The sequence below is a fragment of the Natrix helvetica genome, assembly GCF_964273705.1.
Source record: "Natrix helvetica genome assembly, chromosome: 2".
Lineage (NCBI taxonomy): Eukaryota > Metazoa > Chordata > Lepidosauria > Squamata > Natricidae > Natrix > Natrix helvetica.
The window spans coordinates 280,781,033-280,796,625 of NC_138552.1; the positions used below are offsets into that span (position 1 = coordinate 280,781,033).

At 42.2% G+C, this 15,593-nt stretch overlaps 1 protein-coding gene across 7 annotated transcripts in view; it reads left to right on the forward strand.

Moving 5' to 3' along the window:
• The window catches only part of CLIP2 (CAP-Gly domain containing linker protein 2), a 110,779-nt gene extending 95,689 nt beyond the window's left edge, over positions 1-15,090 (forward strand). For all 7 annotated transcript variants that reach the window (XM_081941408.1, XM_081941407.1, XM_081941409.1 and 4 more), the window contains 4 exons: positions 1,517-1,676; positions 3,003-3,188; positions 8,647-8,709; positions 9,571-15,090. In XM_081941408.1, the coding sequence (XP_081797534.1) occupies positions 1,517-1,676; positions 3,003-3,188; positions 8,647-8,709; positions 9,571-9,582 (421 nt within the window). In that variant the 3' untranslated portion in view covers positions 9,583-15,090. The remainder of the gene's footprint in view (positions 1-1,516; positions 1,677-3,002; positions 3,189-8,646; positions 8,710-9,570) is intronic.
• Positions 15,091-15,593: the final 503 nt, after the last annotated feature.

A 15,593-nucleotide genomic window follows, 5' to 3' on the forward strand; every position in this document is an offset into this window, starting at 1 on the left:
AAATCCCTTCTAAGCTTTAACATCGCTGGGGGTAATTCTTTAAAGACTCCGATCGTTTTTCCATCTATTTGCAAAGATGAATAATAAGAATTTTGCAGAATATCATTTCTGAGATTTCTCTCAGTAAAGTATATCACAACATCCCTTGGTAGTTGCCTTTGTGATGCAATACGTGAATTAACTCTGTAAGTTTTGTCAATCCTTGCAAAAATCTCAGAAGAATCCTGGATCTTCAATAACGTGGCCAGAGCATCAGCACAAACTTTTCTTAAGTCCTCTCTGGGGTTTTCTCTGATACCCCTCAGTCTAACAGCGTACTCCATAGATCTAAATTGCATCATGATAATCTCCTTATCCATCCTCTGCATATTCCCCTCCATTTCAACAAATTTCAAATCTGTTTCCTTCGTTTTAGTTTCCAAATCCAAAGCCAGATAATCAACTTTGCTGTCCACCTTAAGAACAACTTCTGACAGACCTGTGGCTAAAGTGTGTAATTTTTTATCAAGTTGATCATGTTTTTTAATGGTATCCTGAACCATTTCTTTAACCTCCTTAATTTCTTTGCGTAAAAAAGCATTTTCTTCCCTTATAAAGTCCTTGAGATCCTGATAATTTATTGTAGCACCCGGTGAAGCTTTTTTTCCCGTTGCCATAATTAATAATTCTTACAGCCGCCTCTAGCTGTCACCATTCAATTAACTTTCGTTTTCCTTAGGTATTCAGCTGTAAATTAATACTTGCAAATGTTTCTTTCTAAGTTGCTCGAAATTAAAACTTTGACATTTAAGTAGTTCAGGTTATGTAAACTGGCTTAAAGATTGTTAATAGTTAGGGTTGTTTCAGCCGTTCCGCCTTTACTGCCCCTGCTATCAGCAGGTAATTAGCTTTCGTTTTCTGTAGGTTTTCAGCTATAAATCAACGCCATTTTGAATCCTTTGTTCTAAGCCCACGCCTCTCAAACTCCCTGCCTCATTCTTCTTTCCTTCCTTCCTCCTTCCCTCCCTCCTTCTTCCCTCTCTCCTTCCTTCCTTCTTTCCTTCTCTCTTCCTTCCTCCCTCCCTCCCTCCCTGATTTGGAGCAGGCCCTTCTCACAGTTGCTACTTCAGTTATGGAACTGTCTTCTTAGATAATTGACTCCCAGGTTATTAATTTCTAGATGGCAACTATCAAATACAACTGTTGGGTTAGGTATCATCTCCTTATTGATGGAGGGCTTTTTAGCTGTCATATTGCACTTTTAAAAGCATAAATAAATTATGCAATTTTTGTAATCTCTTACTCCTAAAGGAGGCCAGAGTAGTATATAGAATGCACACACATATAATTTATACATCCCACATATGAATGCCGACTCACTCCCCAGCAGTTAGGAACAACTTGAAAGCAATAAATACATCCATAAAAACTAAAAGCAGTTCCAGTATTAGAATCAAATTCGTTAAGGTATTTGATAGATTCTCTCTCCCAGGCAGCCTGAGATCTCTTTCTGATCTTCTCTTCACTCTTCCTGCAGAAGCTTGAACGAGCTACGGGCGTTGCTAATGGAAGCCAACCGGCACTCGCCAGGCCCTGAACGAGACTTAAGCCGCGAGGTGCACAAAGCCGAGTGGAGGCTGAAGGAGCAGAAGCTCAAAGATGACATCAAAGGACTGCGAGAAAAACTCAGCATCCTGGTGAGGACAGGGAGGGTGGAGAATTTAGGGCTGGTTAGCCCAGGTGACAGGCATCGTATGCGAAGCCTCCGCAAGGCAGGTTTGCCTTGATGGGGTACGTTGTGGAGGAAGTACAGTTCACCTCATCACAGCAGAATAATTGCATGAATTATGAAAAGGAAGATTAGGGGAGATATGATAGCACTGTTTCCATATCTCAGGGGCTGCCACAAAGAAGAGGGAGTCAAACTATTCTCCAAAGCACATAAAGGCAGCACAAGAAGCCATGGGTGGAAACTAATCAAGGAGAGAAACAACTTAGAACTGAGGAGAAATTTACTGACAGAACAATTAATCAGTGGAACAACTTTCCTCCAGAAGTTGTGAATGCCCCAATACTGGAAGTATTTAAGAAGAGTTTTGGATAGCCATTCGTCTGAAGTGGTGTAGGGTTTCCTGCCTAAGTAGGGGGATTGGACTAGAAGACCTCCAAGGTCCCTTCCAACTCTGTTATTCTATTCCAGGGGTGTCAAACTCGATTTCATTGAGGGCTGCATTAGGTTATGTTTGACGTCGGGGGGCCGGGGTTGGCATGGCCAACTCAACATCACTTGTGCTGGGGGCGCCTGTGGTGGACTGAGCGCTCTGCCAGCAAAACCGGGATCCGGAGCTCCATTTTCAGCTGCAATGGCCTCCTACCACCCTCTGCAGTGAAAACGGAGCTCAGGGGGGCCGGTCCTTCGCTGTTTCCATGACCCAGAAGTCAATCTCTAAGCCAGAATACAATCTCTTTTATGACTGGTGGATTTCAACTCCCAGAATTCTGGGAGTTAAAATCCACCAGTCATAAAGGGGCCATTGTTCCCCACCTCTGCATCTAAACACTGCCTTTTAATATTATTGTTAAATATTATTATTATTAAATTATTATTTAATGTGTTGTATTTATATTTACCAACAAAGAAATAAAAGGAGACTAGTATATAGATCTATTTCAAGCAATTTAGGTCTCGTCAGCTAGCCATACCCATCTGGGATTCAAACTTGGGCTACTTACATATTAGGTACGGTAGATGTATTAACCTCTAAGCCATGGGCTCTCCTCACTTTGTCAGCTATACCAGGGGAGATATTAAGTGTTTGAAGCAGTATGCTCCGTCCCATATTTGGGTAGACCAGGTTGCCCAAATAAAAACAATTAATATTTAATATTATTCAAAACATCTCCTACCTTTTCTTCCTCTTCCCCCTTTTGGATGCTCATGTAATACTTTTCTCCTGATTTTCTATAAATGAATGCAGCAAATAGTTCTCTAATTCCCTAATTTTAAAAAAATAAATATGCAGGACAAAGAAAAAGCAGTCACAGATCAGCGGCGGTATTCCCTTATTGATCCTTCTTCGGAGACCGAGATCCTCCGGTTGCAACACCGGCTGGTCAGCACTGAGGATGTCCTGAGGAACGCCTTGGAGCAGGGCCAGCAAATGGAAAAACTGATGGAAGCTATGCGCAGCTGCTCTGAAAAAGCACAGGTCAGTCTTTCATGGCTATATCTGGACTGGACCTGGTTAGGGAGGTTGGATGTGCATCCTCTACTTATTAAAAAAATCTAAGAACTGGGTGTCAACTTGCAAAGCATCTCTGACCTGCTCTCGAGTTGCCTTAGGTAAGAGGGATAGGAAAACAAACTTTGCAGCTACATCAAGGAGCTGGCATCTCAGTCAAACCAAAGCACATTCCAACTGATAAGGCAAGGTTGTCTCCACAGAAACCTCTGCGGCTGGGGGGGAGTGACCTCTACAACCCATGAAATTGCTTCCTTGGAGAATGTGACGGATGACACACCTTGGGGGGAGGGGGGAAACAGGGTCAGAACTGGGATGTAAATTAAGTGAGGTCTGAGTTCGCATTATTTGGTCGGTGCCACCTGAAGTTCCTAATAAATAACTGGATTTCTTTTGAAGCCTGGCATGAGGCTCATGATTTAATTAGGGCATCGGTCAGAACCCTGACTGTCAAGCCGGCCTCCCTCAGCAACCAAGAAAGAAACCATTTTGCAGAATTTAGAGTACTTTTACTGGTTATGAAAAGATAGCAGCTAAGCAAAGCAAGGTCTGAGGCAAAAGCGCACGAAATCATACATATCAATATGTGACCAAACCCCCTCCCCCCGGTAACCCTCATCCCAGTGTCCAATCTGCAAATCCCTTAGGTGTCATGTAAGTTCCATCTTCAAGGAGCATCATCAGGTTGGTATGCAGGACGGTTGGCCTTGACCGACACCAAGCACTAATCTCCAGCATGCGCAGTAGACGGTGAGACCAAAACTCCCTTTTTACAATCTCTCCTGTACTAAAACTTCCCCTCCCAAATACCAGCCCCCCCTTCCCTGTTTCAATGGCAGCCAAAAGCAAATAGCGAAACAGAGGCTGACATCCGGCCCTCCTTCAGGAAAAGAAGTCATCCCTGCAAGAAAATAAAGCAATAGAAAAGACAACATAAGACATGTATGATTCAAATATGATCAAGGCTTATCAGGGTAGTTAGTGTAGAACTTCTGTAAGAGTCTAGGAGCTCTAACGTGAGATTTATCAACCCACTCAGCCTGGGAGGGAGGGAAATGCTTCCAGGATACCAGATAATGAATTCGATTCCTATGCTTCCTGGAGTCAAAGATTTCCTTAACCTCAAAGTGTTGCTCTCCCTCAATAAGAAGAGAGGCAGGAGGTGCAGATAGGGGCGCAAGAAAAGAAGTGTGCTCTGGTTTCAACAGGTTTACATGAAACACAGGATAAATCTGCTTAAGATGCTTTGGTAACTCCAATCGTACAGAAACAGGATTAATGATTTTCACAATAGGGAAAGGACCGACATACTTCGGTCCCAGTTTCTTTGATTTCTGGGTGGTTTGTAGAAACTTGGTGGACAAAAACACTCAGTCTCCTACTTTGTACTCCCTTTGCTTCACCCTCTTTTTGTCAGCCTGTTTCTTGTGCGCCCGGTGAGCAGCCTCCAACGCCTTGCGGGTCATGGGCCAAATTTGGCGAACCTGGTCACTCCATTCGGAGAGGGACAAAATTTGCGGTTTTTCTTGAGGCAACTCAGGAATTGGTACAAAGTCCTGCCCAAACACAACTCTAAAAGGGGTCAAGCCGGTACAGCTGTGCACAGAGTTGTTGTACGCCACCTCAGCATGTGGTAACAGTTCAGCCCAGTTATCTTGTTGATAATTGATGAAACACCGGAGGTACTGTTCCAAAACAGAATTAGTCTGAGGATGGGGGGAAGAGCTTAGCCCCTGGGCAGAGCCAATTAGCTTCAGAAACATTTTCCAGAAGAGGGAGGTGAACTGGACCCCCCCATCTGAAATTATGCATTCAGGTACTCCATGTAACCGGTATACATGTGAATTAAACAATTTAGCTAATGACTTAGCTGATGGGATTTTGGAACATGGTACAAAATGAACTTGTTTGGAAAACTGGTCAGTAATTACCCAAATCACCGTATTTCCTAGACTCTCTGGCAATTCGACAATGAAGTCCATTGATATCTCCTTCCATGGGGCCTCAGGGCAGGCCAAACCTTGGAGAAGGCCCTGAGGTTTTCCCGGTGGGCTCTTTGCGGCAGCACAAACGGGACAACAGGCTATGTAGACTCAATGTCTTTTTTCAGTGAAGGTCCACCAAAATTGTCTTTTAACCAGATGTAAAGTCTTTACAAATCCAAAATGGCCTGCCATTCTCGAATCGTGGGCCCATTTAAGAACAATAGTTTTCAGGTCAGCAGGAACATATAATTTAGCCCCTACCCAAGCCATTCCATCCTTCATAGTGCATTTGTTTGAATGTTCCTTGAACCAGTCATCGGACTCAAGGCCCACCTTGAGTTTGCACATGAGGTCCGTCGTGACCTCTAAATTCGAAATGCCTTGGCTTCTAGTAATCACCAGGGCAGCTAGATTTTTTGCTGGGATGACTGGGTGAACCACGCTCAGCTTAGAGCTGTTGTATTGGGGAAGCCTAGACAAGGCATCAGCCATGAAGTTCTTCCCCCCTGGAATGTTCTTAAGGGTAAAGTTGAAACGGTTGAAATGTTGTGCCCAACGCACCTGTTTAGGAGATAGCTTACGTGGAGTCTTCAATGCTTCCAAATTTTTATGATCAGTCCATACTTCAAAAGGGTGTTTCGCCCCTTCTAGGAAATGTCGCCAGGTCATCAAAGCCCATCTGACCGCAAAAGCTTCCTTTTCCCATATAGCCCATCGTCTCTCTGTCTCTTGTCAGTTTGCAAGAGGTGTAAGCACATGGCTGCAATTTTCCATCAGCGTTCGTTTGAAGTAATACTGCCCCCACCGCCACATCACTGGCATCAGCTTGAACGATAAAAAATGGGTTCAGCTGCAAAGAGTCGCTTGAATTTTTCGGCTTGACATTCCATAGTCCAATTCAAAGGCTTACCCGGTCTAGGCTTGGCTTCCCCTTTTGACTTTAGGACATTTGTAATGGGCAGAACAATGCTGGCAAACGAGGGGATAAATTGACGATAAAAATTTGCAAATCCCCAAAAACTTTGTAATTGTTTGCGGGTGCGAGGAGGTGCCCATTCAGTTACAGCCTGGACTTTCACTGGGTCCATCTCGATGCCGTTGTGGGAGATGTGGTAGCCCAAGTAATTAATTTTCTCTTGATGAAATTCACATTTTGACAATTTGGCATAAAGTTCTACGGCCCAGAGTTTCTTGAGTACTGATCATACTAAAGTCATGTGTTCATCATGTGTTTCCATGTAGATAAGGATGTTGTCCAGGTAGACCATCACGCCCTTGTACAGTTGTTCATGTAAAACTTCATTTATTAATTGCATGAAAACAGCTGGCGCCCCCTGTAGCCCAAATGGGAGTACTCTTAATTGAAAACACCCGAGTGGGCAGTTGAAAGCAGTTTTCCATTTATCTCCCTCTTTGATTCTGACTCTGTAGTAGGCCTCTTTTAGGTCAAATTTCGTGAAGATCTTCCCTTTACCCAACTGGGCCAACATATCCTTCATCAGAGGGAGGGGGTATACATTTTCCACGCACACACTATTAAGATTCTTGTAGTTAACACAGAGACGAAAGGAGCCATCTTTCTTTTCTCTAAACAACACAGGGGTGACCACACGTGGCCTAGCAGGTACAATAAACCCTTTTCAAATTTTTGTCAATAAACCTCCGTAATTCCTCTATCTCGCGTGGGGTCATTGAGTAAATCTGGGGTTTTGGAATTTTACTCCTGGGAGGATCTCAATGCTGCAATCCGTCGCACGGTGAGGGGGTAATTTATCAGAGGATTTTTCACTGAAAACTTCCTTTAGGTCCCAATATTCCTTTGGGAGTTTCTCCTCCCTCTCAATTTTTTTCTGCACCGCGGCCACTAGGTTAGTTTCAGCGTTGGTAATATTGGAAACCCTCCCTTCCCTCTCAGGGGGTTTAGCAGATCGGATGCGCAACCACCCTTTCTTCCAGTTGATGTGTGGGTTCCATTTACGTAACCAGGGTAAGCCCAGTATGAGAGGCCGGTCCATCCCCAGTGCCGCAATGAAACTTAATGTTTCCTGGTGATCCCCCATCCACATATCTATAGGTTCAGTCACAAAATGGGCAGGAGCCCCCCCCAGCTATAGACCCATCTAACTGGCAGAAAGCAATGGGGACTTTCAAAGTTCTCAGTTTCAAGCCCATTTTTTCCACCACTTCATGGCTAACAATGCAACATGCGCATCCGAGTCTAAAAGGGCCAGCATTTTTGCTTGGGCGCCAGTAGAGGGCACTTTAAGTTCTATTGGGATGGTCATGGGGCCTGATCGGGAACTTACCAGATGCTTGTCATCGGATTCGGTTTCACTTTCCCCCGATGAGGAGGACGGTTCTTCTTCTCTTGGGATGGGAGGGAATTGCACAACAGGTTCCACCCCTTTCATGGCGGTGTCCCTTCTCTTCTCAGGTTGTTTGTCTGGCTTCCTCTCCCCCTCGGCAGGGGGCTTTGGGCCAATCTTGGAGTGGCAATTTGCTGCCCGGTGCCCCTCCTTTCCGCAATGGAAGTAGGTGGCAGACCGGGGCTTGCTTGTAGACCAACTTTTCCTCCTTTCGGAGTTCCTTTGGGCGGGTTGGGTGGGGTAGCTTTCTCTTTCTCACTGTCTTCGCGGTACTTGTCTCTGGCTAAATCGATCTCCATGTCTGCTGCCAATTCGTACCACTGTTGCAAGTTACGGTGGGAGGGGGCTGTTTACACAGTTTTGGTATATATCTTTGTTTAAGCCATCCATAAAACTGTCCATTAAAGCTTCTTCCGACTACTCCCGCATATTAACGGACAATTCACGAAACTCTTGTATGTAATCAGCCACTGGGTTCTTCCCCTGGGTAAGGGTTTTTATTTTCGTTCTGGTTCTGGAGAGATTCCTGTGAAATAGGTATAGAACAATAAAGTTTGGTAGTTCATGCCTGACATTACTCTCCTGTTTTCCCCACAACAATCCTGTGAGGTGGGCTGGACTGGTCCCCCACCTGGCTTTCATGCCCAAAGCGGGATTAGAATCAAGGTCATAAAATGAAGCACAACTCACTTAAAAACTGTCTTGCTTAGCAGTGGAAATTTTGAACTCTGTTGTGGTCGTAAGTTGAAAACCACCTATTTTTCTGCAGTCAATGAACTACTGAACATGGGTATAATTTGACACGCAAATGATTCAAATTTCATGAATGTATTATTGTTATTTTAGCTGAGCCTCTTGTTATGCAAAGAGGAGATTAATATGGAAATACAGTTTCAGTTTATACTTTAATAAAACATTATTACTTTTTATTAATTTTCTTTTCTCTAATGTCTCATATTTCTTCTTTACATCATATAAAACTGTTCATTTTTTAATGGAATTCTATCTCTTTTTAATGTATCGTTCAAGTGTGTGAATTCATAACTCATTTATAAATCTTTTTTAAAAATTTAGACTATTGGAAATTCTGGATCCGCTAATGGAGTCCATCAGCAAGAAAAGTCTCACAAACAGGAGGTTGGTGACTCTAAATATCTCTAAATATCTAAATATGTAAGAATTTCTCCAGTTCCACTTCTGACTTTACTCCTGAAATTGAGATACCAGATGTCTTATCTGCTTATTGTGTAAGGTAGGATGCAATTAGATGTTTCAAGTATTTTTAATACTAATTACTTTCTTCCCCAACTTGAAATAGGTTTACTCTGCTTAAAAGCACCCCCTACAATTGTCCATTTTTCCCCAGATGATAGAAGATGATCATATGAGTTATTCAGCAAATGTCCATAAATAACATTTTTTGGGGAAAATTCATTTTAACTCTTTGCTTTCTGAAAGCTCCAGCTGATCACACAGCTGGTCTAAGCCATTCAAAGGCTGAACCAGTAAGAGGGCTAGTTGATTGTGGTGACCTTTGACCCTGGCCTTCAAGACAATTAAGATGTCATAATTTTGGACTGCCTCTGGAACCCCACCAATGTTACTTGGAAAGAGGGCAAAGGACTAGCCATCACAAGCATTACAAGAGAAAATGTGTAGCTCAGGATTTAACTTTAGTGCTTTCCAAGCTCCGTGATTTTCTTAAAGATGTTACATTACCAAACTAGGTAGCATCATCAGTTCTAGTATTGATGGAGGACCCCCCCCCCCCATATCGGTCTCTTAGCAACTGTGGATTCACTTACTGACCATAATGATTCGTTGAACAACTGTCACAAGAAAAACCGTAAAATTGGCTCCATAAATTGAGGACCCTCTTTATGGCCAATCACAGTTATGACCATAATGGGCAGGGTCTTACTGTCATAAGTCAAGAACCACTTGTATTTCATCATGAGAGCAGTTATCAGATTCCTAATCTGGTCTCTTGTATTACAGGAGAAACACTGATGGAAAAGAAGGAAGGAAGAGAGGAAAGGAATATGGAAATCATTGGATCTGTTGTTGAAGAAGAGGGAAACTTGGAGACGCCTCCCCCAAAGCACCATCAAGAGCATTTCCACTCTATGAACCAAGTGGAAGTCAAGAAGGAGGGTTCCTCCCCAGTGATTTCTTTAGTTTTGCGTTGGGTCCAGCTCCTCCAAAGATGCGGTACAGTGGTCGTACCTGTGGCTGAATTTCTCCTTTGCTACCTGCAGCCTTTGGCGGTCATTTTTATTGGCATGGTGTAGATCATGTCAGGTTTTTTGAGGGAGGTACTTCCTGCTGCGCCGGCGAGATACCTCATTTCAGTGGCTTTTGAAAGACATTGGAGATTTTTCTAAGTCCCTTTGAATACTTGCTTAAGTAGCTAATAATTTTGCACACAGCTTTCAGATTTCCCCTTCCAGATCCTCCAGATGGACCCAGATTACAGGCCTGCAAAAGAGCGAAGATCGAGCACCGTTGACCATAGGGAACAACCCAATGCCTGTTTGAAAAGAATCTCTGCTCACTACGTTAAAAAAAAACACCCTCTCTTGAGGTGACAGAAATATAGAGACTTTGCTTAAAACCTAACGATATAACATGGGATACGCCTTTTGAGGTGGACCTTCTCTAACTTATTTTAACTTCAGTCATTATCAAGTCATTGGTGATTTTAGAGTTTCTGAGCCAATGGTGGACTTCTAAGCTGGTGCCCGTATAGTTACATCTCTCATCTCTCATTCAGAGATACATCATCTTTAAGCCAATGATGGTTAGCCCTTGAAACTAGTTGAGTTGACCTAAAGATCTAATCAGCAACTCTCTGGAGGTAGCTGAGATGTCCTTGTTTTGAGGGTGGAGGGGAGGGTGGCATTCTTTCTTTCTCTTCGACCTGGAAATTCGGAAACATTTTCCCAATAGCTCTTTTCCTTTCTTTTTTAAACAGCTTAGGGCCCGTTTCTACGCGCAGCAGAATTGCAGGGTTAAAAACCCTTTACACCCAAATAAGATGCTTTTCATGTGTTTCGGAATTCAGCTTCCAATCATTAAGACAGAACTGCAAAAAAAAGGGGGGGGAATCCAAAATAGGCAGAGAATAGGTTGCCTGCCTGTGCCTCTGTTTTGCACAGACCGGTCTGTTTGTGTGTTTGCGTTCTACCACCGCAAATGACAAGGAAAGTAACTTGTGTGAGGCGACAAGGAAAGAAAGAAGCTTGTTTGGTGTGAAGGCCAGAAGAATTCCAACCAAACCTTTTGGAGCACAAATGATTTGCCAGCCTGTGGCAGGAATCTTCCGATAGTATGTCCTCCCTCGGTTTTCTTGCATGTACAAATTTGAGACGCAGTGGTACGCAGATTTGAGAGAGAGAATGAGTGTCTTTGAGTGTTGTCTTACAAAATGCCTTCTTTTGTAAACATGATTTGTTAAAAGAAGCTGTCTAGAAATTGGTGCTAAGTAGAGAGAACCTAAGAAGTAGTCCAGACCAGGGGTCTCCAATCTTGGCAACTTTTAAGATTTGTGGATTTCAACTCCTAGAATTCCTCAGCCAGCTTGCTAGCTCCTAGGAGTTGAAATCTGCAAATCTTAAACTTGCCAAGGTTGGAGATCCCTGGTCCAGAGTGAGAGGCCTTCAAAAAAGATCTACTCCTCCCACCCCAGCACTCTTTCTCTTCATTCTCCCAATATTACATTGTGGTTTTTCTCCATCCCACCACCACTATGGGATTTGAGGATTTCAGAGGAACAAAAGTCCACATTGTTGTCAGTCCTAGTAACCATCCGAAGCAAGAACACATTCCTGCTATTCTCATCAAACTCGGAGATGCCAGCTGAAAAAGAGCAAAGTGAATAATAGTCCAGACAGATGTCTGGCATTCAGAAATATGTATCCTACAGGTTGGATTGACGCTAGTCTGTTGGCGTAGTTTCAAAATAGTGTTACGGAAACAGAAATTCTTTGAATGAGGGAGCCGGAATTGGGAAACCAAGAGCTTAAAATGCTAAACCTACATGTTCTTTCTGTAACCCCAGTTCTGTGCTCTCAAGGATAACATCCCAGGGCACCAAAGATCCAAATGGGCTGAATCTTGGAGCAGCTGAGCTGCCGGCTCCAATGAGATCTGGAATCCAATTGGACCCTTTCCTTGGTGCTTAGACCAGATTACCCCACTACTCCTTTATGCCTCTTAGGCTCTGCTTCTTTCCTTGAGAGGGTTGAATTAAGAACCAGGATCCTATCTTGGAGCTTCACATTTGGTGTCTTCTTCTCTATTAAATTATCTGTTGAAGAGAAACTGGTGGCTGGAGAATGTAGGATTCCAATTGAGAAACTATCTCTCTGGGCTCTGATCAGGCATTTTAAGGTTGTGAATGTGTTTTTTGCTGCTTTTTCTCTTAAGGCGGCCAACTGATTCTCATTGAAAACTGCTACCTAGGAGGAAGTGCCATGTCAGCTTCATGTATTTTATGATCCTTCAAAAGGCCTTGGACTCTACTTTCATAGTGACGGATTTGCCAGTATGTACAGGAAACTTTCACACACTGACGTCCTCTGGTTTCATTGGGATCTCCAAGCCCGTATAAAGATGTCTAGCTTTTGACTATGCTAGAGCTTAGTCTGGAAATTGGAGTCCCAACACGTACGGGAGTCATCAGGATGAGGAAAGTTGATTTACAGTATTAAGGATAGTAAGTTACCCATTTGTCTTCATATACCTCTATTTTTCTCCAGCTCTTTGTCATTTTTCTATATTCCTTCATTGAATTGTATCACCTGAAATGTTGCTGCTTGATCTTTTTTTTCCCTGCAAAAAAAAATGGGCAGTGCAAACAATGATGGTGCATTTTCTAATCGTGTTTGTCTTCCTTCTGTGTTCTGTTTTGATGGACAGGAATTGGGACAAGCTGACAAGTAAAACCACAGGAAAACAATATTTTGGAGGAACTCTAATGAGATGTTACTAGTGTGATAATTCTCAACACAGGGTTGTTGTTGTTTTGCTTTGATAAATTATGTCTATGTGTCAGTGAACCAAAAAATTGACACTTCTACAAATCTTTACCATCTCTTTCTTTTCACCGATACTGTTTTATCATGCCATTAATTAAAGTTACCTTTTGGGAAGTGAATTGCAGAGATGGCCAGTAAGAAGCCAGGATCTTGGAAATATAAATGAATTGTCTGTTAATGCAAAGTTTGCTGCTGCTTGGCTAATTCTATAAATGTGAACAGCTTAACTAACCAGAAATAGAAAACATACTTTAATATCTGTATGGAATCCTGGTTTATTCTACAGCTAAACAAGGGATTGATATTGGTTTATAAACACTGGCTGTATGGGGGGCAATTAACAAAGAATCCAGATTCCAAAGACAAATGTATTTCCTTGGGCCATCAGGCCAAAAGAAGTGGGAATTTGTACTTAGCATACTATTCATTCATGATTAGCCAGGATTCATCAGAATTCCAGTTTACTTTTGTATGCAAACACTGTCTTTGAAAGAAGAGTGTCAATTAACTTCTTTATTTTCCATCCTCTGACAGAGAGCTGGAATTATTTGAGTCCTTTCCAGCTGCTTCTTTGTTTTATTTATTCACCTAATGGCAACATTTGTCCATTATGACCCTTAAAAACTACTAGTAGTTTATCTGCACAGGATTGCAAGCCAAAGTAATTGTGCTACTGTGTTTTCCCAAAAATAAGACAGGGTCTTATTTTCTTTTGACACCCCACCCCCGAAATAAACACTTGGCCTTATTTTGGGGGAGGTATTATTATTATTGAGGTGCAGGAGGCAGCGAGCATGGTCACCTCATGGCTGCTGCTATGTTGCAATATTTTTAGGGAGGGCTTATTTTCAGGGGAGGGCTTATTTTAGCGCATGCGCTCAAAAGCCTGATTGGGCTTATTATCCAGAGAGGTCTTATTTTCGGGAAAACAGGGTATTTTACAAGCAAGAGGCCAGTCCATCCTACCATTTTCATCAGGAGGAAAAAGAGAGATGGAAAGCAAAATTCCGCAACAAAAGAATGTTATAAAAGCGCTAACATTCCTGGTTTATTTTCCAGCCCTTCTGACTTTTAAGCAACAGAAGGGTTAGTGGGACACTTAATGAAAGTCTGAACTTGTAGCATTGCATGGTGGTAGATGCGTGGGGACAGGTCTATGGCAGTTTGCCACAGCCAACTCATTGCAGCCAACTCACAAAGGCCAGCTTGCCACAGTCAACTCGCCGTGGGACAAGAGTGACGCTATTATCAAAGAAATGGTGAAATGGAATCCTTAAAGAAAGGATGCGAAAAGCGGGAGAAAATGAAATGGGAATGACCAAAAAAATATTTCAAACTTTATTTTCAATAATTAAATTGAATTGCTAAATTGTCCCATGGTGACTTGGCTGCAATGAGTTGGCAGCAGCGAGTTGCCTCATTCCGAAGCGGAACTGCCAAAAATCCAGAAAGTTGATCTCCTCCCCCCCCCCCACTCCCTCATAGGAAACAGCAACTTTGTTCAATTTTGGCAGCATGGTTGAGAATCGTGTGTCTCCTTTTGAAACGGAAGTGCAGATGTAGTCTTTCTACATCCCGTGCACATTATGTTCTCAAACGGATGCTTTCCACACTTACTAGTCTCTAATTCTCAAATATAACATGCTGAGAATTTTGGTATAGTCCAATACATCTAGAGGGTACCAAATTTGGGGATACTGCATTTTGCTATGGTCAAGCTATTCTCCAAAGCAGCTGAGGCTAGAACAAGGAGCAATAGATGGAAACTAATCAAGGAGAGAAGCAACCTAGAACTAAGGAGAAATTTCCTGGGAATTAAAACAATTTATTAGTGGAACAACTTGGCTCCAGAAATTGTGGGTGCTCCAACGCTGGAGGTTTTTAAGAAGAGATTAGACAACCGTTTGTCTGAAGTGGTATAGGGTTTCCTGCCTGAGCAGGGGGTTGGACTAGAAGGCCTCCAAGGTCCCTTCCAACTCTATTATTCCTCTTTGTGTTTCAAATAAATATACGCATAGCCATTTCACAGGAAGTCAAAATCCAACTCCAGGCGAAACTATCAGTGGAGAGCATTCAGCATTTATTCTTTGAAGAGATATATTAATCCACTAATCCTGCCAGTCCAATTTATCAGGTTCCTGAACAGGAAAAGAATCCAGTCAAAACTAAGTATAATAATAATTATTATTTAAAAATGGATAACTTTTTACCCATGTGGTATGTATCCTAATTTTGTAGTTTTAGACACTTTTTTGGCTATCAAATTTTGTTAGACGAAGAAAATTGATTTGACAGCGAATGTCTATTTTATTATCGCCTTTTTTCTGTTCGTTTCCTCTGTACAAAAAGCTTAAACAGATGGGAGTCAAAGTGTAACTACTTCTACAGATTATGTATTCGTGTATTACAGGCCCCGAGACTGGCTTTCTATAGTGTGATGAACTCATACTAAACCAATAAAAATTGTGGCAGAAGAGAAGTTGCCTCTTGTCCCTCTCCTTGATGAATGATGACACAAAACTGAGGAATCGGAAAAATGACACAACATTCTGAAATGTTTGTAGGTTTTTTTAAAAGTTTCTAATCCAGCATTAGTTGTAATATCAATGTTTTGCTACAGTTAAATACACAGTAAAGAAATTAAAATTCCAAAAAGGAACACTATTTATTAATTACTAGTCTTAAAAGTTTTTGTTTCAGATTTTTTAAAATCTCATTTTTATTATATTTGTAAATGAATAACGCATGTAGGCAAACATACCCAATACTTCTTCTGCCTCCTATTTTTCTCACAACAACAATTCTGTGATGTGGGTTAGGCTTAGAGTGACTAGCCTAAAGTCCCCCAGCTGGCTTTCATGCTTGACTAGAACTCTCAGTCTCCTGGTTCCTAACCTTTTATCCTTCAAATTTCATTAATATATGGTGACCATATTTTGAGGGGGTGGAAGAAATAAAGAACAAACCTGAACAAGGAACGAA